Source organism: Salmo salar, chromosome 10 (assembly GCF_965601325.2).
Source record: "Salmo salar chromosome 10, fSalSal1, whole genome shotgun sequence".
Taxonomy (NCBI): Eukaryota; Metazoa; Chordata; class Actinopteri; order Salmoniformes; family Salmonidae; genus Salmo; species Salmo salar.
The window spans coordinates 21,793,485-21,820,000 of NC_138300.1; the positions used below are offsets into that span (position 1 = coordinate 21,793,485).

The 26,516-nt window shown below is 43.4% G+C and overlaps 1 protein-coding gene and 1 non-coding gene across 2 annotated transcripts in view; both read right to left on the reverse strand.

Moving 5' to 3' along the window:
• The window catches only part of LOC106613752 (DNA-directed RNA polymerase, mitochondrial-like), an 87,961-nt gene that overhangs the window by 15,982 nt on the left and 45,463 nt on the right, over nucleotides 1-26,516 (reverse strand). The window contains exons 13-16 of the mRNA XM_014216327.3: nucleotides 25,579-25,758; nucleotides 20,429-20,515; nucleotides 19,271-19,384; nucleotides 1,475-1,527 (exon numbers count right to left, since the gene is read on the reverse strand). Coding sequence (XP_014071802.2) covers nucleotides 1,475-1,527; nucleotides 19,271-19,384; nucleotides 20,429-20,515; nucleotides 25,579-25,758 — 434 coding nt within the window. The remainder of the gene's footprint in view (nucleotides 1-1,474; nucleotides 1,528-19,270; nucleotides 19,385-20,428; nucleotides 20,516-25,578; nucleotides 25,759-26,516) is intronic.
• On the reverse strand, nucleotides 7,728-7,800 carry trnaa-ugc (transfer RNA alanine (anticodon UGC)). Its single transcript has one exon. It is a non-coding gene; the product is annotated as a tRNA-Ala (tRNA).

A 26,516-nucleotide genomic window follows, 5' to 3' on the forward strand; every position in this document is an offset into this window, starting at 1 on the left:
GTTGTCTCAAATAAAAAGCCATGTTGTTGATTATCTCAAATAAAATACAACATCCCCCTTTGACATATGTCCAGAGAGCTGTGCGTTTCCTGTCTGTCTGGAGTAAACAAAGTCTGTGTGGATGCCATGATCCAAAAGAGTCAAATCCCCATCCTAGGAAGTTGCTGCTCAAACCCGGACTCCCACCACCCCACACACGACCCATTGAACTTATTATCAGTTTTAAATAAAAGTTTTAGACTTGCTAACATACTGTATATGTATACTATCTGTCGACAAAGTCATCCAATAACTAAACCAAATAAAGTGGCCTACATCTACATCGCAAATCAATGTGTTCATTACCTCAGTGTAAACACGTATTGTAATGTGGGGCAATACATTTCAAACGTCTTCCTGGATGAATGTCTTCAGATCCACATCAGACAGCACTATTCTGTCCCTGCCTCCTGCACCTGCCATCGGTCTCTCTCGAAACCTCTCTCCAGACGGTTTCTTTCTTCCATCTGTACCGTGATGCCCAGTGCTGAAGGTCTTCGTGCCTGAGTCTAGTGTCATCCTCAGTTGGGCTGGGTATGGGCAGTTTGCTTTTATGTTTTTCCCTCTCAGATCACTTCTCGGACTCACATCCTTTTCTTCTGTAGGTCTGGGGAATAATCATGGTCAAAGTAGATTGTTTTCGCCTGAAATGTAACTTGCCTCTGCTCCCAGGCCTGGCGTAGAATAGTTTCTTTGACAGTAAAGTCCAGAAACCGCACTATAATGGACTTTTCCGGTGCTTCTGTATCTCTCAGCTTCGTAACCAGTTCCATCACAAAGCTCATCATATCATTTATTTCAACGCATTCTGCTACATGGTAGATCCGAATATTGTTACACCTCAGCATATTTTCCAAGTCGTCACACACCGTGACTCTGTCCTCACCTGTCTCCTCTGGAATCTTTTGAACTGTTATTTGTTGTTGTATTTACTTGACAAAGTCATTATTCAACTTTTCCTGCCACTTTGTTCAATATTTGCCACTCATAATATATATTACTACAGTAGTGAGCTAGTTTTCCATTTGGGTGCGTCTTCAAGCTGTTTTCCCGTTCACGACGTCACCGGAAACTCCCTTTAGTCCACTGTTAATACAATCCCAAAATGCTGATGATGTGCTTGCTGTCGCTGAACGGATCAGGATGTGACCAATCAAAAGTGGTAAACATGTCTTGATACTGTTTTTATACAGGGTGTACATGTCAAATGCTCTAAAGCAAGTTGGAGATGAGCGGAGAGAAAAAAAGTGAACCCTGAGAAGATACCGATGGATGACAGGGTTGGGGTCGATTCCAACTAAATTCCAGTCAAGTCAGGAATGTAAGAACTTTCCCCTATGGAGAAATCCCATGTCCAATGCAACTGACAGGAATATAAACGGAATTGATCCCAACTCTGGTAGTGTTAGAAGGGTCAGGAGGGAGAGGAACTTACTCTTTAGAGTCGTGGGTGATCTGGAGACTCAGGTACTGGATGGTAGCCTTCAGCTGCAGGAGACATGGGGGGAAAGGGAGGGGGACATGAATGAGTCAGGTAGGTTTGATGATGTCATTTCAGTCAATGAAATGGTGGAGGTTGGGAGAGGGGAGACTGGATTAGTATTAGACATTCTGTAAACAAACACACAAAGCAAACAGGGTAAACTTCTACCACCCAAAGCAGTCCATCTGTTTGACATTTCTAACACATTGATGGAAAATCAAATGAATGTGGAATCCATTCGTATTGAAAGCCTCTGATTGACCTACAAGTGCTACCCATTGATTCCCAGCCCACCTGCCACAGAGAGGTGACAGAAATGACAATAGAATACAAGACATTAATGACTGGTAAAACCTGACTTGAGCCAACATACAAGCGTACTGTGACATGCTAACAAACAGTAATCGTCTCCTAGGACAGTAGTTTCCAACCTGTGAGTCAATTATAATAAATCAAAAAAGGGATCAAAATATCAATTGTCTTCCAAAAATAATAACAGTTGGGAGCATCTTGATGTTAGAAAATCCATCTGTAATAATAGGCATTTCATGTGTTACATTCACTGATATAATTGACTAAGATATTTTATGTAAAACAATGGTGGTCCTCAAGAGCTTTTGACAGTTATTTGGTGGTCCCCAGAAAGGAACCGGTTGGGAACCGTAGTCCTAGAAATAAACCTAACTAGTGCTCAATAGTTGAACAACAGCTACTGACAGAGCAGACACACTAACTACTATAGGTTCTGCCACAGAAGAGAGTTTGGCCAGGCTGAGGTGAATAATGGAGCCCATCACTTTGGCCCTGTAAGAGCTGTAAGGGAAGCCATTTTGTCACGAATGTGAGTGACTGCTCTCCACATTGGCCCCATCACTGTCACGCCCCTGAGTGCCTCAATCACATTACTGCTCAGATTAGTTTCTCTCTGTCACACACACATACACACACACACACACACACACACACACACACACAGAGAGAGAGAAGTAGAGGAGAGGAAAGGAGAGAGGTTCCCTGCTCAAGGTGACACTGCATTGAGCCAGGACAGAGAGAAGACAGAGAAACATGAGAGAGACAAGCAGCACAGCTGAGAGGGACATCTGAAGTGCTGAGGATAGCTTGAGAGCTGGAGCTTGGGTGGAGTGTGTGTGTGCTGGCCATGAGGTAAATTGAGATGCAGTCTTGTGGGTGGTCATCAATCACTATGATTTATGAATCTATTAGACCCCATTAATAGAATAACCACTTAATGTAGGATAGATGAGAGAAAGAAAGCGTGGGGGTGGGGGGGGGGGGGGGGCAGAAAAAGAGAGAGAGAATGGCATAGAGTGTGAGAGAATATGGGGTGAGAGAGAGAAGGAGAGTGAAGACACACCTCACTCATGAGTTATTCTGCCCTGCAGTTCCTCTACAGCAGCGCTTCCAAAGGGGGGCACATTTTTGTTTTCGCTCTAGCACTACACACCTGATTCAAATAATCAACTCATCAAGCCTTTGGACCTGGGTCGGAGTGGAATCAGTTGTGTAGAGCTAGGGCCCTCCTTTTGGGAGTTCGGAATCAAATAGGATTCACTGTTTGCACTCCTACATCTAGCCATACCAAAGCAGCCAGGGCAGTCCTCCCACTGATACACCCTGGCAGTAGACCTGTGTGATGAACAACCAGATAAGACTGGGTTCAGACAGCAGACACTACTGCATATCACAGCACGCATTACATGAACACTGCTGGTTCTGGAAAAGAATGTCTGTCTGCCCGCCACAAGTGAAGAGAACCAAATGAAGTGCTTTCACCGACACTGGTTCACTTAAAAGTAAATCATCAAAAGCACTGAGAACACTTAGAGACATGCTCCGGAACTTTGGCGACTACTAAGTATTTTTAAACCTCCCGCTTTGGGCTAGATGTGTCAATGTGTAGTTCATACAAACATCATTTTTTGTAGAATTACTGTCTTACCTCAATTAGCCACAAAATCCCTAGTTTGAAAACTGTTTTTCTGGAAGATGGGCTGCGCCACTTTCCCTACATTTCCCCCCCACATGGGGCAATCCCCTAGCAATTCAAGTTCCAGCCAATAAGCTTCAGCCCCTTGCCATTTGAGTGACAGCTAGCAAGTTGAACACATAGCAGAGCGAGAGAAAGAGCAATGACGTGGTGCACATATCTGCACATATGTGACTTAGTACGCAATTTTCTGGGACAGGTTTTGGCTTGTGACCTCTACTTTCAGAACTACTGGATAAAAAGAATACAAAAGGTGAGTTGGGAATCTCTTTAAAACACTTAAATCCATCACCCAGACTGTACTGTCGCTAACTGAATACGGTTAATTCATGCTTCCAGTTTAGAACCAGGGGAGAAAAGTGTCTGCAACTGCTTTCATGAATGGAAATGTGTTGCAAAAGCCTGTATCCTATTCATTAGTGGAACCCGTAGCAAAACATTTTGCAACAGAAAATAAGCATTTGTTATTGGACAGGTTCAGATAGTGCCACCCTGTTTCTACCCGTTTTCTTACATTTTGTGCCTAATGAAGGCAACCGTGGTCAGTACTTTATGCTAAATTAAACATAGATAAAATCAGGAATTAGGACTTCTGGAGATAAATCCAATCCCACAGTGACAAGCCTTCATGCAGGGTAGCAGCTCTCTAGATTTACCCAGCTAGCTGCCTCCTCTCCTGTCAATGGCTCCAGGGCACATTGATTTATTACAGAAACAACCAAACAGGTTGAAAATAGACACACACAGACACACAGGGCGATACATTCCCATCAGCATGTGCCATGTAGTGCGATCTCATCCATCAGCACTCTAGGAGGAGTTGGAAGGAAAGATGTGTCTATCACTGTGGCAGAAAGTCCTTCCGATCTCCCCATGTCCTCAGGGATACATTTAGGGAGAAAGGAAGAGGTAATGATGGAAGGATCTGGGGTTAACTCAACACACTACTCTATTGTACGTAGGGGCAGCAGGTAGCCTAGCGGTTCGAGCGGTAGTAACCGAAAGGTTTCTGGTTCGATTCCCCAAACTGACTAGGTGAAAAATCTGTCGATGTGCCCTTGAGCAAGGCACTTAAACATTTTACATTTTAGTTATTTAGCAGACGCTCTTATCCAGAGCGACTTACAGTAGTGAATGCATACATTTCATTTCATGCATTTCTTTTTTTTTTTGTACTGGCCCCCCGTGGGAATCGAACCCACAACCCTGGCGTTGCACACACCATGCTGGCGTTGCAAACACCATGCTCTACCAACTGAGCCACTTGGAAGACCTAATTGCTCCTGTAAATGACTTAAAATGTCAAATGTATCTTCCATATCCTTATTGGGTTTGCATAAAATAGGAATTAAAAGGTAGGTGTAGTGAAATGACGCTGCCACGATTAGAGCTGCAGTTATTGAAATGCAAGACATCACTCTCACAAATCAAATCGTATGTCACATGCGCTGAATACAACTTCTGTAGACTTGAAATGCTTGCTTACAAGCCCATCCCAACGACGCAGAGTTTAAGAATAAAAATTCTAACAAGAGAAATAAAATAAAATACACAAGAATGAAGCTATATACAGGGACTACCAGTACCAGATCAATGTGCAGAGGTATTTGAGGTAGATATGTACATAAAGGCAGGGTAAAGTGATTAGGCATCAGGATAGATAATAATAGGTGTAAAATAAAGAACAGAGTAGAAGCAGCAAATGTTGAGTGTAAAAGTGTGTGTGTGTATGTTTGTGTTGTGAATGTGTGGGAGTGTCAATGTAGTGTGAGTGTGTATACAGTGCATTTGGAAAGTATTCAGACTCCTTGACTTTTTCCACATTTTATTACGTTACACCCTTATTCTAAAAAGGAAACAATTCTTTTTTTACCCTCAATCTACAAAGTGAAAACAGGTTTGTAGAAATTTTTGCACATTTAAATAAAAAAATACCTTACTCATAAGTATTCAGACCCTTTGCTATGAGACTCGAAATTGTGCTCAGGCGCATCCTATTTCCATTGATCATCCTTGAGATGTTTCTACAACTTGGAGTCCACCTGTGGTAAATTCAATTTATTGGACATGATTTGGAAAGGCACACACCTGTCTATATAAGGTCCCACAGTTGACAGTGCATGTCAGAGCAAAAAAGCCATGAGGTTGAAGGAATTGTCCGTAGAGCTCCAAGACAGGATTTTGTTGAGGCACAGATCTGGGGAAGGGTACAAAAACATTTCTGCAGTATTGAAGGTCCCCAAGAACACAATTGCCTCCATCACTCTTAAATGGAAGAAGTTTGGAACCACCAAGACTCTTCCTAGAGCTGGCCGCCCGGCCAAACTGAGCAATCGGGAGAGAAGCACCTTGGGTCAGGGAGGTGACCAAGAACCCGATGGTCACTCTGAAAGAGCTTCAGATTTTCTCTGTGGAGATGGGAGAACCTTCCAGAAGGACAACCATCTCTGCAGCACTCCACCAATCAGGCCTTTATGGTAGAGTGGCCAGATGGAAGCCACTCCTCAGTAAAAGGCACATGACAGCCCGCTTGGAGTTTGGCAAAAGGCACCTAAAGAGAAACAAGATTGTCTGGTCTGATGAAACCAAGATTGAACTCTTTGGCCTGAATGCCAAGCGTCACGTCTGGAGGAAACCTGGCACCATCCCTACGGTTAAGTATGGTGGTGCCAGCATCATGCTGTGGGGATGTTTTTTTGTTGTTGTTAGGATTGAGGGAAATGAACGGAGCAAAGTACAGAGAGATCGTTGATGAAAACCTGCTCCAGGGCACCTAGGACCTCAGACTGGGGCAAAGGTTCCCCTTCCAACAGGACAACGACCCTAAGCATACAGCCAAGACAACGCAGCAGTGGCTCTGAATGTCCTTGAGTGTCCCAGCCAGAGCCCGGACTTGAACACGATCGAACATCTCTGGAGAGACCTGAAAATGTGCAGCGACGCTCCCCATCCAACCTGACAGAGCTTGAGAGGATCTGCAGAGAAGAATGGGAGAAACTCCCCAAATAAGGTGTGCCAAGCTTGTACCGCATACCCAAGAAGACTCCAGGCTGTAATCACTGCCAAAAGTGCTTCAACAAAGTACAGAGTAAAGGGTCTGAATACTTACGTAAATGTAATATTTCCGTTTTTTCTTTGTAATACATTTTCAAAAATGTAAAAAAATCTTTTTTTTGCTTTGTCATTGTGGGGTATTGTGTGTAAATTAAAAAATATATATATTTTAGAATAAGGCTGTAACGTAAGAAAATGTGGAAAAAGTCAAGGGGTCTGAATACTTTCCGAATGCACTGTCTATATAGTCTAGTGAGTGTGCGTAGGGTATGTGCAAGATAGAGTCAGTGCAGATAGTCAGTTAATGGTATCTAAACTATTTAGCAGGCTGGCTATTTAGCAGGCTTGTGGGAAGAAGCGGTCTCAGAGCCTGTTGGTATGAGAGACGATGCTCCGGTAAGGTTTGCTCACATCGGCCACAGACAGTGAGATCACACAGTCATCCGGAAAAACATGGGCTTTCACGCAAGGCACAGTGTGATATTTAGCTCGTTTGGGAGTTCTGCATCGGTGGGTAACTCACGGCTTGGTTTCCCTTTGTAATCCGTTATCGTGTGCAAGCCCTGCCACACATAATATTGCAGCTTTTCAAGTCTCTCTGATAGGAGACTCTCGAACAAAGCTATTCTTGAGTGACTGAACATTTGCCAATAGAATGGAGAGGAGCGCCGTTCAGTTTTCTCTTTGCCTCAATTTTACCAGGATTCCATCTCATCTCCCGGGTCTACACCTGTGGCGTTTTGGTAGCTTATGAAACAAAGGAATAGGGTGAACAGTGGAATGGCTGTCGATCTGATGTCCAGAAGTGCTTGGTGGTCATTATGTGATGATAGTATGAACTTTCTGTACAAAAAATGTAAGATAAACACGATAAAAGTCACTAAATAACAAAGTTGGGTTGGAACTCGTAAGATGTCGCCCTTCTCTGTCGGCACACAGTATCTGTGCATGTGCACGGGTTCGCTTCACGCTCAACGGACCAAAACAGCAGAGAAGTTGAGCCTCGTGCTGTTTACTTTCTGCATACATGTCATATACATTTACATTACATTTTAGTCATTTAGCAGACGCTCTCATCCAGAGCGACTTACAGTAGTGAATGCATACATTTCATACAATTTTATACTTTTTTTTTTCTGTGCTGGCCCCCCGTGGGAATCGAACCCACAACCCTGGCGTTGCAAACACCATGCTCTACCAACTGAGCTACAGGGACCCCCATATCACTGAGTCTACCTTTAAAATCTTGATCATTGTAATTTTCCCTAGGAATGGATCTGCAATGCATCTTTGAAGAGAGAGATTTTAATTTATGTCTTGATTTGTACACTATACCCACATCATTATATCTGCACCAGTTTTGCCAGCCTAGCGCAATCCTTAGCTTATGATGAATTTGCCCTTGATACAGTGCAACATTCTCTCCATGGAGAATAGTCCCAACTCACCTGAGATTTACTCTATCAGACAGCACTAGATAAAACAGTCATAAGTATCAATGAAGAAGCAGCATTGTGCCAGAAGTGGGAGGATTCCCATTCATCACATTACGACTCTGTTGTGGCACTTCCTACCACAATGACCATCAGTCCATGTCTAGCCCAGCCCTGCCTCCAGCCCAATGAGCCAACCACTCTAAGCTAACCTGAGCCTTCCTGGCCCCTCTATCTCGCTCCAACTCTCTACCTCGCTCACCCCAGCTGTCACTCACTCACCTTATTGATCACTGTGGTCAGACAGTCCACAGTTGAGATACAACACAATTATTCACCTCCCCCCTGGAGAGACCTACCAAATTCCCAGTGACCTTTTCCTCTCCTCCTCTCCATCCCCCCCTTCTCCCTCCCTCCGTTACCTCCAGGGTGTCCTTGAAACTCCAGCAGCATTTATTAGTTCACCCCAAAACCACTGGGAGTTGCTGGCATTGGTTCTCGGGAAGTGAGGGAGAGGAGAAGTGCGGTATCATGGAATTAGAATAACTCATTCTGATTCTGTGTATGGTACAGTGCATATTCCACTAGCATTTTTCATCAAGACAAGGGGTTAGGATTGGAAAGGAAATCTTAAGTAGGCCTCCACACAGCAGGCAAAATAGTGTGTGGAAAGACTGGAGAGTTGTCTTCTAAACTCCAACATAAAGTGTTTTTAACAGTGGGACCCCCGATCCTTTGGGTTTCCACCAGCAAGGTTAGTTGAGGATACGGCGTAGATGGATTCCCTCTAGGGAAAAGACCCTTAATGGAAGGGTTTCAACTCAACATAGATCCACTGTCTGTCTCTCTGGGTAATAAAAGCATGGAGTAACCCCATAATCCACCACTCCTCCCAATCCACCACTCCTCTCCCCGGTGAAATCCACTTCTCCGGTTTCACTTGATACGTAACTCAGCCAGCGAGGGTGGAAGGAGAAAAATCTTCGCCCAGGCAAAAGTGACCCCTAATCTGATTAGTTGCCTACAATCCCGTTAGGCAGCCATATTGATGCATGTCCACGCTGCTCGCAGCTTGCTACTGTCATTTCCTCCAACCTATCATCAGCACCTTCCCTCCCTCCGCCACTGGCTGATTATGGGACGCTTCTCTCTCTTCTCTTCCTGCTTATTTGTGTACTGGTTGTTCCGGGTGCTTCATCTTCTCCCACATCGTCTACTCTAATTAATGCTCCACAGAGTCCATTTATGAAAGGAAAGTATGGTTGAATATTATGGAGAAAAGGTGACCTTTGTAAAAGTTAGTGTTTCATTTCTGAAGGCCCCATGATGCAAGTAGATGGAGAGGGAATAGACCGCATATAATCTCTAGGGAATAGAAGTATGTAGGGTATATAACATGAAGTAAAGTGTGGGAATAATAGTGTATGGGTGAGTTACAATCGTCTTGGCGGTGTGTGTGGGTGTATGTTTGAGGATGTTATTACTTACAAAGCAGACTATGATACACACATTCGCATCGGAAGCTAAATATATGATTCACACTACAGAAACAAATCACGTCTACACAGAGAGAGACAGAGAGACAGAGAGAGAGACAGAGACAGAGACAGAGAGAGAGAGAGAGAGACCTCCAGAGGCCTGCCATCTGTCACCTCCGCTCCCCAGCACCTGCTGATGAGGTGCTGCTAGCACAGCGCATCACCGCTGCTTGATGCCACACTACCAGAGCACGCTGGGCTAGCTGACAGACCTGCTTAGGATGTCTGTCTGTGCTCCGTTAGTGCTGAATGCCAGACACGTAAGCAGCACAGTATACACACACACAGCTTCACACACACAAACGGATCCACACAACTACACACACACCATTTTTTGGTTATAACGGGGACAGTAACATCAGTAATCTCAAAAAAATATATACTTTAACCCATTACAGTCTAAGCTCTGTCTAAAACGGGGGGGGGGGGGGGGGGGTTCTACTAAGCTATATGGAATACCAAGGATCATTTTGCTATTTGATTTTGAATCTTAAAGACCCCTTTAAGTATCAACAAATAATAGTGAAGACATCAAAACTATGATATAATACATATGGAATCATGTAGTAACCAGAAAAGTGTTAAACAAATCAAAATACATTTTATATTTGAGATTCTTCAAAGTAGCCACCCTTTGCCTTGATGACAGCTTTGAACGCTCTTCGTATTCTCTCAACCAGTGTCATGAGTTAGTCACCTGGAATGCATCTCAATTAACAGGTGTTTAATGAATTAAAAGTTAATTTGTGGAATTTCTTTCCTTCTTAATGCGTTTGAGCCAATCAGTTATGTTGTGACAAGGTAGGTGTGGTATACAGAAGATTTGGTAACAGACCAAGTCCATATTATGGCAAGAACAGCTCAAATAAGCAAGGAGAAACGACAGTCCATCATTACTTTAAGACATGAAGGTCAGTCAATCCGGAAAATGTCAAGAACTTTGAACGTTTCTTCAAGTGCAGTTGCAAAAACCACCAAGCGCTATGATGAAACTGTCTCTCATGAGGACCGCCACAGGAAATCATAGAGTTACCTCTGCTGCAGAGGATAAGTTCATTAGAGTTACCAGCCTCAGAAATCGGTAATTAACTGCACCTCAGATTGCAGCCCAAATAAATGCTTCAGAGTTCAACAGACACATCTCAACATCAAATATTCAGAGAAGACTGCGTGAATCAGGCCTTCATGGTCAAATTGCTGCAAAGAAACCACTAGTAAAGGACACCAATAATAAGAAGAGACTTGGAGTGCTGATGGAGTGCTGCATCAGATGACATGGCCTCCACAATCATTCGACCTCAACCCAATTGAGATGGTTTGGGATGAGTTCAACCACAGAGTGAAGGAAAAGCAGCCAACAAGTGCTCAGCATATGTGGGAACTCCTTCAAGACTGTTGAGAAAGCATTCCAGGTGACTACCTCATGAAGCTGGTTGAGAGAATGCCAAGAGTGTGCAAAGCTATCATCAAGGCAAAGGGTGGTTACTTTGAAGAATCTAAAATATATTTTGATTTGTTAAAACACTTTTTTTTGTTACTACATGATTTTATATGTGTTATTTCATAGTTTTTATGTCTTCACTATTATTCTACAATGTGAAGAATAGTCAAAATAAAGAAAAACCCTTGAATGATTAGGTGTGTCCAAACTTTTGACTGGTACTGTACTTCCATAAATTTTTCCCACAGGTACCGGGGGACCTTCAGACGAGTCTTGAGGCCTGTGGATGTCCTAGAGCAAAACGGAGAACACCATTGTGTCCGTGACAGTCACATCTTTCCATAGAGGAAATAATAGATTATAGGCCAAACTGTTCGGAAGCTACAGATGATTTTGTGAAAAGACTGATTTTCAGGATGTCTCATGGTCTGACAAACACCACTCTAGCTCTGTCACCTTTCACCGCAGATACGGAAGTGTAACATCGGTGGATTGAGACGCATCCAATGCAACAAAAAAAAACCTCTCTCTCTAACTTGAACTGACACATTTCTATGGGGATTTTTTATTATTATGCTATTTGGATTTCCCCAGGTGCATGGACATTGACTCTATGGGGTTAAAGGGCAAATCCACCAGTTTTCAACCTCATTCATCATCTCCAGCATTTCTATGATCTGTGGTTAAAAACAAAGAAAAGTCCTAAAAAATGCTTCTTTGTGACATCACAGGATAGGATTAAAAGTAAAGAACTTGTATATTTTCAAAACCTGCAACAAGGTTCAAGCTCGAGTGAGAGTAATTCTTTGCTCCTGTGAATCTCATAGTGTTTAAAAAAGAATCACTGTGTTAAATGTTTTATGTCAACAGGTAGAACTTTTAACTTTAAAAATGTTTCTACAAAACGTAGAAATGCGACATTTTCACATATGCTGACACTGGTATTGTGATGGAGAGAATGAAAATGAGGAAGAAAAGTGGTGGAGTTGCCCTTTAAGGAAAATGTTCGTATATATTTTTTAAATGTTTATGTTTAGCTCACATAATATAATGTCAAAGAATGCATTAAAGGTGTCTGTAATAGAATAAAATAGGCAAAAACGAATGTAGACAATAATAAATGCATTTATATAACTTCCAAAATATTTTTTACAATGTGGGGGAGTACCAAGATGGAGGCCCGGTGGCTTCAACACAGCGCCCCCTATCAGTCATCTTTACAAATCTTTGGGTAGAACATTCCATACAAATGCGCACACACCACACACATAGATTGTTGGGGAAGAGCACCTTTAGCTGAACCCAGGTTGGGCAGAGACGGTTCACATCAATACACTATTATTATAATGAAGCCAAAGACTTACAAATGCAATTGCAAGTCCTAGAAGCTTTTCCATTTCAGGTACTGCACTTAAAAGCTTTTCAATCCCAAACCTTGCATTCAATGCACACTCAAATACACGGACTGTACTACAATATATCCAAGAAAGCACATTGCTTCTACTTAAGAATTGGCACATCAATTACAATCTCTGGCAGTCCTTTATCCATGAAAATCGAAGGAAATTGACCTTAATGTGAACTCCAGAGCTACTGTCTGTAGCCTTATACTCTAGTAGTAGAGGCGCTGCAGTAAATCTGTGCTGTGGTGTCCTGGCTATAAGAGTGGTGCGGCTCTGAGACAGTGTCCTGTCTAAGATTATTAATGGAATCCAGGCTGGTTCTGCATGAATCTGGCCAGGCACCGTGACATTTTCAAACAGGAAACTGGAACCCCTACTGAGCAAATCCAGAGATCGACAGAAAGACAGAAGAGAGAGCGCAAGTGCTAAAGAGAGGGAGCAGCAGCACTGCTCTCACTATATAACTAGCCCATCAATGGTCAGTAAAGGTGAAGGAGCGTGACACTCTAAATCCACTCTGAAATTCCGGCAATGTATAGCATGTAAACCTGACTGGGCAAAGTAGGCTGTGGAGGGTAGACGGAATGGAGGAGTTATTGACTAGGGAAGACAATATTTAATTTAGCCCTCCCAGCCCCATGCTTGGCAATAGGGCGCAATGACAAACAGCTAGCTCAAAGACAATCCAATTGTAAGGGCCGGGGCCTTCATACCCAGTTAGGTAGAGGCAAAACAGGGTAGCGATCAACCACATCATTTATTTTTAGAAATACCTTAGTAACATAAGTATTCAGACCCGATGCTATGAGATTAGCAATTGAGCTCAGGTGCATCCTGTTACCATTGATCATCCTTGAGATGTTTCTACAACTTGATTGGAGCCCACCTGTGGTAAATTCAATTAATAGGACATGATTTGGAAAGGCACACACCTGTCTGTATAAGGTCCCACAGTTGACAGTGCATGTCAGAGCAATAAACAAAGCCATGAGGTCGAAGGAATTGTCCATAGAGCTCCAAGACAGTATGTCTTGGAGCACAGATCTGTTGAGGCACAGATCTGGGGAAGGGCACCAAAACATTTCTGCAGGATTGAAGGTCCCCAAGAACAGTGACCTCATTCTTAAATGGAAGAAGTTTGGAACCACCTAGATTCTTCCTAGAGCTGGCCCCCCAGCCAAACTGAGCAATTGGGGGTGAAGGGCCTTGGTCAGAGTGGTGACCAAGAACCCGATGGTCACTCTGAAAGAGCTTCAGATTTTCTCTGTGGAGATGGGAGAACCTTCCAGAAGGACAACCATCTCTGCAGCACTCCACCAATCAAGCCTTTATGTTAGAGTGTCCAGACGGAAGCCACTCCTCAGTAAAAAGGCACATGACAGCCCACTTGGAGTTTGCTAAACGGCACCCAAAGGACTCTCGGACCATAAGAAACAAGATTCACTGGTCTGATGAAAAGAGGATTGAACTATTTGGCCTGAATGCCAAGTGTCACGTCCGGGGAAAACCTTGCACCATCCCTCCGGTGAAACATGGTGGTGGCAGCGTCATGCTGTGGGGATGTTTTTCAGTGGCAGGGACTAGGAGACTAGTCAGGATCGAGGGAAAGATGAACAAAGAAAAGTACAGCGAGATCCTTGATGAAAACCTGTTCCAGAGCGCTCAGGACCTCAGACTGGGGGAAGGTTCATCTTTCAACAGGACAACGACCCTAAACACACAGCCAAGGCAACGCAGGAGTGGCTTTGGGACAAGTCTCTGAATGTCCTTGAGTGGTCCAGCCAGAGCCTGGACTTGAACCCAATCAAACATCTCCAGATGTTCATCTCCAGACATCTCCAATATTTCTTTATGCAATAAATATTTTACTATTGGTCATGAGCAGGTGTATTTGTTTAGGAATACAGCAAATAATTTCACCTGCGCACCTGGCTGGTTATATTATTGAGCTGCCCAGTGACACAAGCCTACCAGATGAGCTAAACTACTTCTATGCTCGCTTCGAGGAAAATAACACTGAAACATGCATGAGAGCACCAGCTGTTCCAGAAGAATGTGTGATCCCACTCTCCGCAGCCAACATGAGTAAGACCTTTAAACAGGTCAAAATTCACAAGGCCGCAGGGCCAGATGGATTAGCAGGACGTGTACAGCGAGCATGCGTTGACCAACTGGCAAGTGTCTACACTGACATTTTCAACCTCTCCCTGTCCGAGTCTCTAATACCAACATGTTTTAAACAGACCACCATAGTCCCTGTGCCCAAGAACACTAAGGTAACCTGCCTAAACGACTACCGACCCGTAGCACTCACGTCTGTAGCCATGAAGTGCTTTGAAAGGCTGGTCATGGCTCACATCAACATCATCATCCCAGAAATCCTAGACCCACACCAATTTGCATACCACCCCAACAGATCCACAGATGATGCAATCTCTATTGCACTCCACACTGCCCTTTCCCACTTGGACAAAAGGAACACCTATGTGAGAATGCTATTCATTGACTACAGCTCAGCGTTCAACACCATAGTGTCCTCAAAGCTCATCAATAAGCTAAGGACCCTGGGACTAAACACTGCAACTGGATCCTGGACTTCCTGACGGGCCACCCCCCAGGTGGTAAGGGTAGGTAACAATACATCCGCCATGCTGATCCTCAACACAGGGGCCCTTCCGGGGCTGCATGACTGCACGGCCAGGCACGACTCCAACACCATCATTAAATTTGCCGATGACAACAGTGGTAGGCCTGATCACCAACAACGACGAGACAGCCTATAGGGAGGAGGTCAGAGACCTGGCCGTGTGGTGCCCGGACAACAACCTCACCCTCAACGTGATCAAGACAAAAGAGATGATTGTGGACTACAGGAAAAAGAGGACCGGGCACGCCCCCATTCTCATCGACGGGGCTGCAGTGGAGCAGGTTGAGAGCTTCAAGCTCCTTGGTGTCCACATCACCAACAAACTAACATGGTCCAAGCACACCAAGACAGTCGTGAAGAGGGCACGACAAAACCTATTCCCCCTCAGGAGACTGAAAAGATTTGGCATGGGTCCTCAGATCCTTAAAAGGTTCTACAGCTGCACCATTGAGTGCATCCAGACTGGTTGCATCACTGCCTGGTATGGCAACTGCTCGGCCTCCGACCGTAAGGCACTACAGAGGGTAGTGCGAACGGCCCAGTACATCACCGGGGCCAAGCTTCCTGCCATCCAGTACCTCTATACCAGGCGGTGTCAGAGGAAGGCCCTAAAAATTGTCAAAGACTCCAGCCACCGTAGTCATAGACTGTTCTCTCTGCTACCGCATGGCAAGCGGTACCAGAGCACCAAGTCTAGGTCCAAGAGGCTTCTAAACAGCTTCTACCCAGATGCCATAAGACTCCTGAACATCTAATCAAATGGCTACCCAGACTATTTACATTGCCTGCCCCCCCCCCCCCCCCTTTACACCACTGCTACTCTCTGTTGTCATCTATGCATATTCACTTTAATAACTCTACCTACATGTACATATTACTCAACTAACCAGTGCCCCCACACATCGACTCTGTTTTGGTACCCCCCTGTATATAGTCTCGCTATTGTTATTTTACTGTTGCTCTTCAATTACTTGTTACTTTTATCTCTTATCCACATTTTTTTTTAACTATTGTTGGTTAGGGGCGCATGTGACTAATAAAATGGATTTGATTTTGATTTGATTATTACATTTATCATCATCTTTTTGGTTTCTACTTTGTCAAAAGAAGCTGTAACTGAAGTTTAGGAATTACTATAACTCTATTATTAATTTAATCTACAAATAAAGTGAATCAAATGGATTACACTAATATTTTATTGTAATGGAAATGAAAATAGGCTATAGGCCTATGTTTTTTCTAGTAGAATTATACAAAATATATCTTGGTCTTTAGTTACAATGAGAGTGCAGCGGTTCAGTGTATAGTGTAGTAGTCTAGTGATTCAAAAGAGCAATAACTGCACATTTGGTAAAACATTTGTTGACCTTTTTCATACATTAAATACATGCTTCATCATGTGGACAAATATCCTGCCTCCATTGTGTTGTGTTATGGAGAAAGTGTGTGTGTGTGTGGGGGGGGGGGGTCATGTTTGCAGTAACTGAAAAAAGTTACTGCCTTTTTCCTTGGTTTCACTGTAACTGCCATTGCTCAAGTCAGCTTTTTACCTTGGTTTCACTGAGCTTTGGGCTGCAGTGTCTACGGTTTGTTTACCATGCTATTATCTATTGTTCTTTGCTGATAAAAGTATCAAACTATATGACATTGACAGCCACATCCAAATAAATATAATAACACAAGTTTGTGTTAAAAAAATAAATTGTCATGGAAACGTATTCCAGTGGGTATACCAAGCAAGAAGGCAGTAACTGCCGGCTACGGTCAAAGGTCATGTCAGAGGTCAGGGTAAATATGAATAAAAAAAATAACCTCGCAGTAAAACAACTGATAACCACAACTCCAATGATCTGCCTACAATGTATTTCGCTGGACAATAAAAAAAACGTTGAAGCAATTCCTGCTCTTTTGCTTGGTAGGGCAGAGCAATTAAGTGTATAGTGTAGTAGTCTAGTGATTCTTCATCCATTTAGATTATGTTGTGTGTTTTCTCCAGCACCAGGTAACATGTGAGATGGCATGGCAGCACGGTTGGGTGTGTGATTAAAAACGATTAAGTGGAGAAGAATTCAAGAGGAGAAGAATAGACACAGCCCCCTGATTTATGAAGACCTTCATCAAGGTATGCCGGAAAAGTCCAATAAAATGTAATGACCTAAAATCACACAGCGGAATGATGATATCCAGCTCCCGAGTCCAGACTGCCTGAGGAAATGCCAGGTAGTAGAGTAATAGGGAGAATATTAATCAAATCAAAACATAACAGTATATTGCTATATACGGCAAATAGGCCTGCAAGGCTCCACCTTGGAGCTGAGATCAAACAACCTCAACCCCCACACACCCTCTCGGTGAACCCTCCTAAATTCATCCTAACTCCCTGCATTTAACACTGGATAATTAAGTCCAAAATTGGGGCAATGTTACTAGAGTAACTCTCTCAGAGAAGATTGGGGAGGGTCACAGAAGCAGCAGTAGCAGCACCTCTGTCCCGGTGGGCAGCAGAATACTAGCCGTCAGATTAACTCAGACTATTATTAGGGAACCATCTGACATCACTGCTGTCTGACTGACTGACAGCACAGGCCTGAAGGACAGACAGGGACCCGGTGGTGGTGGTGGACGAGAGGAGAGAGTAGAGGACAAGAAAGGGTAGAGAGGTCACATCACTCTCTGCATTGCAGTGATGATGGGCAGAGCTGTGCCACAGTAGAGTCAGTGTGCCCTCTGCCCATTACCTGGTTCATGTGTTCGGAACAGGGGAGCCCTGCCACACCCTCCTGTTCAACCACAAGGCGGTGTCAGGCACAAAGACAAAATGGCGGTTACACATTTCCTTGGATTTGAATGACATTTGAAATGTAAAACATCTGGCAAAAGAACAAAGACACGCATGCATACATAGCCAACATTAAGCATCTCTCAATTTCAGGTGCCCTAATGCCACACCCTTCTCCAGAGGCTTGGGTTGGTGGAACCAGTGCCAGTGTTGACCACAGGATGTATATTGGCCAGCTCAGTGCCAATAAATGCTACAGAGACCTCGGTGCCAGTGAGACAGATGTGCAGCCAGATGCTTTCAACAGAAGTCAGGAGAAGCAGCTCTGCCTAAACTTCCACACAACACAACCACCTCGGAGCTCGGGCTCTGGCTCTTAATACTGCCTGGCAGGCAGAGAGGCAGATGAGAGAGAGAGAGAAGGGGAGAATAGACAGAAGAGAAAGAGGGGGACTGAGAGGGGATGGAGGAGGAGGAAGAGAGGGAACATGCAAAGCCACTGCTGCAGCTGGCTTATTGTTTCACAAGACCACGACGCAGCACGAGACCTTTCAGAGGCCGCTGCCCCCTGTCTGTCAGTGAGGTCAGGTGAGGTGAAGAGAGCCCTGTAATTGGCTACTGCTTTTAGGCCCTTCTACCAGCTCACGACACACCACTATAGCCAAACAACAAGCTCACAGAGAGACGCTGTCTCAATTAGGGGGGAAAAGGGACCTTACGAGGGACCCTAGTCTGCTTGTTATTTTCATGACCTCTCCAGATAACATGTGACTGGCATTAATGGTGACCACAGCCAGATTGGTTAGTCTACAGAACACATAATAGTGCACAAAATATAAGAACACATGCTCTTTCTATGACATATATTGACCAGTTGAAATCTATGATCCCTTATTGATGTCACTTGATAAATTCACTTCGATCAGTGTAGATGAAGGGGAGGAGACAGGTTAAAGGATTTTTAAGCCTGGAGACAATTGAGACATGAATTGTGTAATCAGAGGGTGAATAGGCAAGACAACAATTTAAGTGTCTTTGAACGGGGTATGGTAGTAGCTACCATGCGCACCGGTTTGTGTCAAGAACCGCAGCGCTGCTGGGTTTTTTACGCTCAACAGTTCCCCGTGTCTATCAAGAATGGTCCACCACCCAAAGGACATCCAGCCAACTTCACACAAGTAGGTGTGTCCAAACTTTGACTGGTACTGTATATTGTATAAATATGCACATCTTTACTTTGAAAAGGACAAAGTTGACATGTATGAGCTTGTATAACAGTGCAGCGGCACAGGGTGCCTTTACTGTAAACACAAGTGCATTAGGACACAAAGGAAAGATCACCGCTTGGGTGTAAGATGTTCAATATATACTTATTTCTTCATGCTTCTCTGAGCTCCAACTAAGCAACATCTTAAATATCTAGAGTAAGTGACATTTACTCTTACCATCTGTGTCCGGCTGCGGTGGTAGGGCTGAATGATGGGAAGGCCCAGGGGTGTCACCCACTCTACCGTGCTGCCCGACTTAGCGATGAGCCTGGCGCTCTCCGTCAGCCAGTCCTGAAACAGAGGGCCCCGCCACGGGTTAGCTAATGGGAGGAGAGGTGGTCACTCAGTGAAACTTAAGTAGGACACTTAAAACACCACTCACAGGTGGTGCTCTGCTGCTGCCAGCTACTGTAGATACACATCAGAGCTAGGGGATTCAAATCACTTTTGTCATCTACTGTTGACTGGTGAGTACATATGGACTATGTTCTGCTCAAATTAGGATGTTTCTGAAATTGAGGAAGCTTTTAGAAAACAGACACAAAACATTCACTCAGCAGCTTGAAAGTATGATCAGTTTAAAGTTAGATGCAGCTTCTTCCGTGATTAGTTCTATCCAGTGCCAACAGATGGAGCATTTTCGTAGAAACAGGTGGACAGTTGTTGCTTGCAGACAGTAGAACACTACACTAGACACATTACAGTGCTGGGCTGGCTGTTGCTGAGTCTGTTCACTCTCTCTCACACAGATTCACTCTCTAGGAATGGAAGCCATATTAGCGTCCCAGAGGTCATCATTCATTGCCCATTTATCAGACTGTCCGTGGTCCTTGTGGCTCTCTTTCTCCCTCGCTCGCTCCTCTTTCTCCTCCCTTACCCAGGCAGAGAGGAGGGGAAGAGGAATGAGGGATTGATCATGTACTTAACCACTGCTGCTCTCTCCTTGAGCCACTGCTGTGTAGACCCAGCAGGACCCGACCCATTTAGAGATGAACCGGGAGCAGGGGCGAGGCAAAGGGGGGATATTTCATGTCTGCCCTCACGCCCTGGTGAGCTAATAGAAACAGTGGGTGGTGGGTCCTTAAGATACCCTGATCATTCTTTCTCCTATGGTTTTAATGTATGAGACCGTACCAGGTGCTGGTGAATGTCGTCCTAAATGTATGTGAACTATAAAAGGGAATGAAAATTATGAACGAGCACGGCTATTGCGCTAATAGTAAAGTAAATTAGTCGTTAATAATAAGTTCACACACTCATTTTGCGCGCTGGGTGAACTGTGGAGACGGCATATGCAGCAGGTAAATGGATATATTAGTAATGTGTGTCGTGTACCTGGATCTCTCTAGTGCCGGTGAACATCTCCTTCAGACTGCTGAACACCTGGTGGACCAGGTAGTGAGAGGCATCCCATACATACTCCTGCAATCACAACACACACATCTATTTCAATGGCAGGACAATACATATATCCAAATCGAGCACATCTATTTACTAATTTATTTGCACATACCCAAAAACAGTAAAAGGACCAAGTACAGAACAATGAAGAACTCCACAAGGTAAATGGTCTCCCTTCTGATTGTTTTATACTGTTCAATTCAACCAAAAATAATTTTCAGCATTTTCATATATTTCTGTATTTCCTGCACTCATTTGAGATCATTTCCACACTGCCACATAGGGCTGCACGATATGGACAAACAAACAATCTAGGCTTTATTTTTAACAAAATGTTGCAATTTAGAACAAAACCCTTGGATGAACTGTTGGAATCATGGAAATAGAATGATTATTCTAATTCTATAGTTAGAATATACTGTAATAGTGGGCACTTTGAATACAGTGTTGTTTGACATGACAACGAATGAAAATGCCAGGGAGGAGTTATTGTGACAGAGTAGGAACCAAAGTGTTGATACGTTTTTCCTAGTGGACCCTATAATCTTTGGCTACATTGAATGTTTTCTCTTAGCTACTTCATGTAGCTAACATATTCTTGCTTCGCATATTCCTTTTTGATTTAGAAGATACTGTTGCACAAACTTGCTGATTTAGGTCTACACCGTCACTGGTATTATCAGGCTGTATAGTTAATTATGTTTGCTCTATTAGCATTAGCGGCTAACACGATTTAGGCCCAACTTGCTCAGAAAAGATACTAGCCATTTGCAGATGTAAGAAACACAAAGTAATAGTGTAATTATAGAACGCTAGTGGGTTTATATTAAGACGCAAAGTGAAAACAGCATCATTGTCATTAACATTGTTGCATGTGCTGCATTGATCATGCAGACTGAATGCAAGTGTCTTGTGGTCGAGAAACAACAAATGCACCCCTTGAGTGACGGGGGGGGGGGGGGGGGGGGCTAGGTCTGTGTGGAAAGTGGCATGGAGAGAGAGAGAGATAGTGGAGAGATAGCAGAGAGATATGACTCAAGTAGCGGAGTAAACTATAAAAATGGCCGTTACACACGGCATATCATATTCAACAAACCAAACATTCAAATACAGTTATAGAAGGTAAAGTAAAAACGCAAGAAGGTCTGTGCATCAACACCAGTATATCGTAAAACTGCTCAGCCCTAGTAGGCGCGGATGGGTTAATTAAATATGGGTCATTAAATATTGTGTGGCTGAAGGGCGGGTGGGTGGCGGGAGAGTTGAATAAAGAGAAACGATACCTTAATAAACCCATAAATGTATAATTATTGTGCAATTTATATAGGTTACTTTGAGGTTTTATTGAATTATTTTAGGCTATCTAGTATTATTGCATACACTTAAACTTCAGGGCTTATCTGGACATTGACTAACCAGAATAACCTACAGTTTTTTGGCAAACTCCAAAGTCCTCTGATAATACTAGTCTAGTGTGAATCGACATCCCTGTGATTTGAGAGAAATGTCTGAGTTTGACAGGTATTGCTCGCGGTTTGAGCACGAAAACAATAACTGATTCGATAAATTGAACAAATGGCTGTGCTTAGCCTATATATGAAGGGCCTACATGTATCAACTTTTACAGTGAATGCTTTTAGTGCAAATTAATTGAACAGCACCAAATGCATCATAAAAAAATATTGCGTCTATTTAATGCAACCCTTGCTGTTAATAGATTGCAAAGCAGCATACAATGTTTGGAACAATTTCACTTCCTCATCCATAACCTAAAAACGCATATCAAGTGCAAGTTAGTTGTTTAGCTCACATCTGAAGGCTGGGGGGCAATTAGGACCTCTTCTACTGCAGTTCACTAAAATATCCTAATGATTATCATCACACTTGCTCATTTCAAATATAATGGCGACACTATATCAAAGATGGCTTGGTAAGGTTTAGAAACTTGGGAACCAAGCAAGAGTTATCAGTGTAGCGTGTTATCGCCTGGACTTGATGAAATATCTTCACACCTATAAAAAAAATCCAGCCTTCCGTCATAACTGTCAAATTATAGAAAATAAAAGAACATTCTCTAGTAATACTACTCCTGTGCGAATAAGGCTATAGCCTCAATTAATAACTCCTGCAGAATTAAGCATTTCTTCGAGTAAAATGATACACCGAATGTAGGCAAAATTTGGACTGGACTGGAGAAATATGATATCTTTCTTTCAGCATGTTGAGAGAATGCAATGCTTAGATATATACCATCTGCAGAGGTGCTGTCTTTATCATAACAACGTCATAACATCGGATAGTATTTTAACCACATAAAATATGCGTCTAAGCCAAACTGAAATCTTATTAGAAAGACGTTGGGACGTTGGGTATTTTCTGGCCAGTCCCTAGACGTTTTTGCTCCGTGAAAGATGACAGAGAAAACTTTACCAATTTCATCTAAATTGAATAATAATTCATTCATAATTAATCATATCGATCTATTACATTATTCTGTTGCGCAAAGGTTTATTTAGTCTTCTAGGGCAACATAATGACAAAAGAGAAGCCCCATCTAATTATAGACAAGTCGACTAACACATAGCCTACCAAAATGTCGGAAATTATAAGCAGAAACAAAAAATGGATATCAGTGTGTGTGGTGCCACTAGGTCCCAGCTGCTGCCTGTCTATCCCAACTCCTTCCCAGTTCTGCTGTTGGGGGAGCACAGAGGTTTTACTGTACCCTACCACAGCAGGGCCCCTTAGACAGCCTGGGAGGCCACGGAACTGCCATCAGCACTCTCATTACCTCTGACACCACTGTAACTAATGACATCCCAACCACTACATCTACATACTCAACTGTATGATTGTATCAACGGGGGAGGGGGGGGGGGGCTTTCTCTACTGTTATCAATTACCATAATTCAGTAGGTTATGAGGAGACAATTACCATTTGTATAGGTATCAATGATTTTGGCATAGAATTTGACTGAGAATAGGGGTATTAAATTCATGGTGATATTTCTGCGTTGAACTAAAAGGTTATGAGAAGTACGATCGTCACATTACAGTGGTATATAAATCTCAGTGTGATCAGACGGTTTCCCCAGCCGTTCCACTGTAGTAATCATTTCCCATTACACTGTTCCCAGATTCCCTGTTGAACTAATTACAAGTGTTAACATCTCTCTGGCTATGAGAAAAGAAACTCTAGGGTGGGGCAGAAATGGAATTTCTGAATGTTGGGGGGGGACATGTCCCCTCTGTCCCCAGTGAAAGTTGCACCCTTGCTACTGTATTATAATAGGCCTACATGCTTGTGTGAAGTACCTAAAGATCAATAAAATCAATGGCTATCATAGACGGATATACAGTGAATGACATCAGTCATCAGTGTGACACACATGGGAATGTATCGCTGTGTATGCCATTTCTCGTAACACAGTCATATGATATAGGAGATTGTTATATAATACTGTTAAGTATTCATCTAGGAAGTTCATAGCGACATCATAAAACCAACAGCAGCTCTCTTTGGGGATTTGAAGTGGTCAAATGGTGCAGAAGGTGCGGAAGGTAGCCTAGTGGTTAGAGCACTGGGCCAGTAACCGAAAGGTTGCTGGATCGAATCCCTGAGCAGACAAGGTAAAAATCTGTCCTTCTGCCCCTGAACAAGGCAGTTAACCCACTGTTAACCGTTAAGCCATCATTGTAAATAAGAATTTGTTCTTAACTGACTTGTCTAGTTAAATAAAGGTTCAAACTAAAAAACAAATAACAAAACAGCTACAATAACAGCTAATATGTGGCAGTTACTTTACAGCAGTATAATGTAGTGTTGTCACGATGCCAAAATGTTACTTACGATACCAGTCCAAGTAACACAATATCGAGTAGTATCGCGATACCACGGTTGAAAAAATCTGAGTGGCCTAACATCCTGTTCGCGCCCGGACGCTTGTTCCTGTTTTCTAAAAGTTCTGCGCATGTGCTACGCAAACACCTGTCACTTAAATTCACATTTCTACTCAATACATCACGTTGAATTTAACTTCACACTGTATAATAGAATACTGCATAGAATGGCTGATTTGCTCATACACAAAACTGCTCCCAACTTTTAAAATGTTTAGCACCGGACAGAATTTAAGGGGCACAAGAAAGAGAGATTTTTTAAAATAGTTTAGGCTTACAAATCCTACCTTTGAAGCACAACCAATCAAGCCAATCAAATTTGCGTAGACCGACTGTCAAGTTACCAAGTGGTTAGCTAGCTAGGTAACATGACTGAACAACATTGTTTGTTATCAAACCAATAATTTGCGACCCAGAATTAGTTTAAAACGGCCCGTGACATGGTTTGTGAAATGATGTAAAATGCCCATGAATCCCGATAGAAAGAATAAAAGGTATCTCCATTATTATGGGTCATATTCTTTTTAACCGTTTAGGCTAGAGACAAGCCATTTCTTTGCTGTACAGCTGCAAGCATGCCTGTCCATTTCCCCTCTCTGGCACTCAGAGGCTGCGCATGACAGTGAACCTGCAGTCTACTAAGACTAGCCTGTGCTCTTGGTAACAGTCAATGAAATGATGTCAACTTTGCACGCTGCTCCAATGTAACACCAGGAGACTCATCAGGGTCTGCATCCCCTAAATTATATTTACAAAACTGATGAAGGAACAGATGTGCAGGAAGAGTGGACGGAGAGAAGCAGGTGAGTGATGGCTGGAAGGGGATACTGCTGGCTGATTACAGTTGCAACATGAAAGTGAAGTGGATATTATTGGACCGGCGCATACCAGAGACTGGTGGCTGTTGCTTCAATTCAACTGAATATATAAACATTTTATAACAGGCGCCAGCAGGTTCTTTAGATCGGTAGGGGACGAACATTTGGTAGTATCATATGAAACGGTACTACGGTATTCTAAAATGCTGGTATCATAAGTATCATGACGTTTTGGTACCGTGATACTACCGTGGTACCGGTATACACTAGTATAATGGTATAGCTTAGCCAACACCTGAGGATGGATACATGGAACCAATCTTTATTGTCCTCACTGGGGTACTGGAGGCTACTAGTAGGCCTTACCTTGGGGAAGTCATCAATCTCCTTGAGCCTCTTCTCTATCTGGAGGCGTCCTCCATAGCGCGTCACCCCGTACACCACCGTCATCACTGTCTGCTTCACCACCTTCCTGCTGATGAAGCCCTCCAGTACCTGGGCGATCTTCAGACCCTTCTCCGCATCCCGCGCACGGAACTCCTCCACCTATAAAACGCACACCCACAGAGAGCACCAAACACATTGTCATCTTGTCCAAAGGGAATCGCACTGACTCAAAATAGTATCATTCACTGACTAACAGGCACAGAGCATAATTTGGGCGCATAAGAGCACCACATTGATTCAGTGTGCTACAGACAATACAGTGATTTAGACTGTCAGTGCCTGCGACACAACTACCACACTGCCTCAATAGAGCAATTGCTTTAGCAGCAGTTGGCTGTATAGCCTGTACAGAACCTGCTGTACTAGTTATAAGTGTACAGTCGGAATCAATGAACTGCAATCACTTTAAAGTTACACCGGGTGTATACTTCCAGTAAACATTGTAACCTGGATGATTAGGGCCCTGTGTATACAGGAGGTGTTTCTCCTCCCTGGGACTCAGAGCGGAGATGATTTCATCAGTTGCTTTCTAATCAGAGCTCCCAGGGGTGAGTGGACAATGAGGTTGGAGGGAGCAGAGAGCACTGACACAGCACTATTCTGACGGGCAGCCCAGCTCATTGAGAACTCCTCAATGTACTCTGCTGCTCCAGTTAAATGAGGCTTGATGTTTTTGGCATGGCCGCACTGTACTTTTTTATCACAGCATAAACACTCTCCACTCCCACCGGTGCTAAAATCAATAGGTTCACTATTAGCCTCAAATTATTTCCCCTTAAAATGAGCCGCTTGTTCAGAGCAGAATCCTTGGACTGTGCCTTCCGTGCTGCAGGAACTGGGGCAAAGAGGAGCTCTGG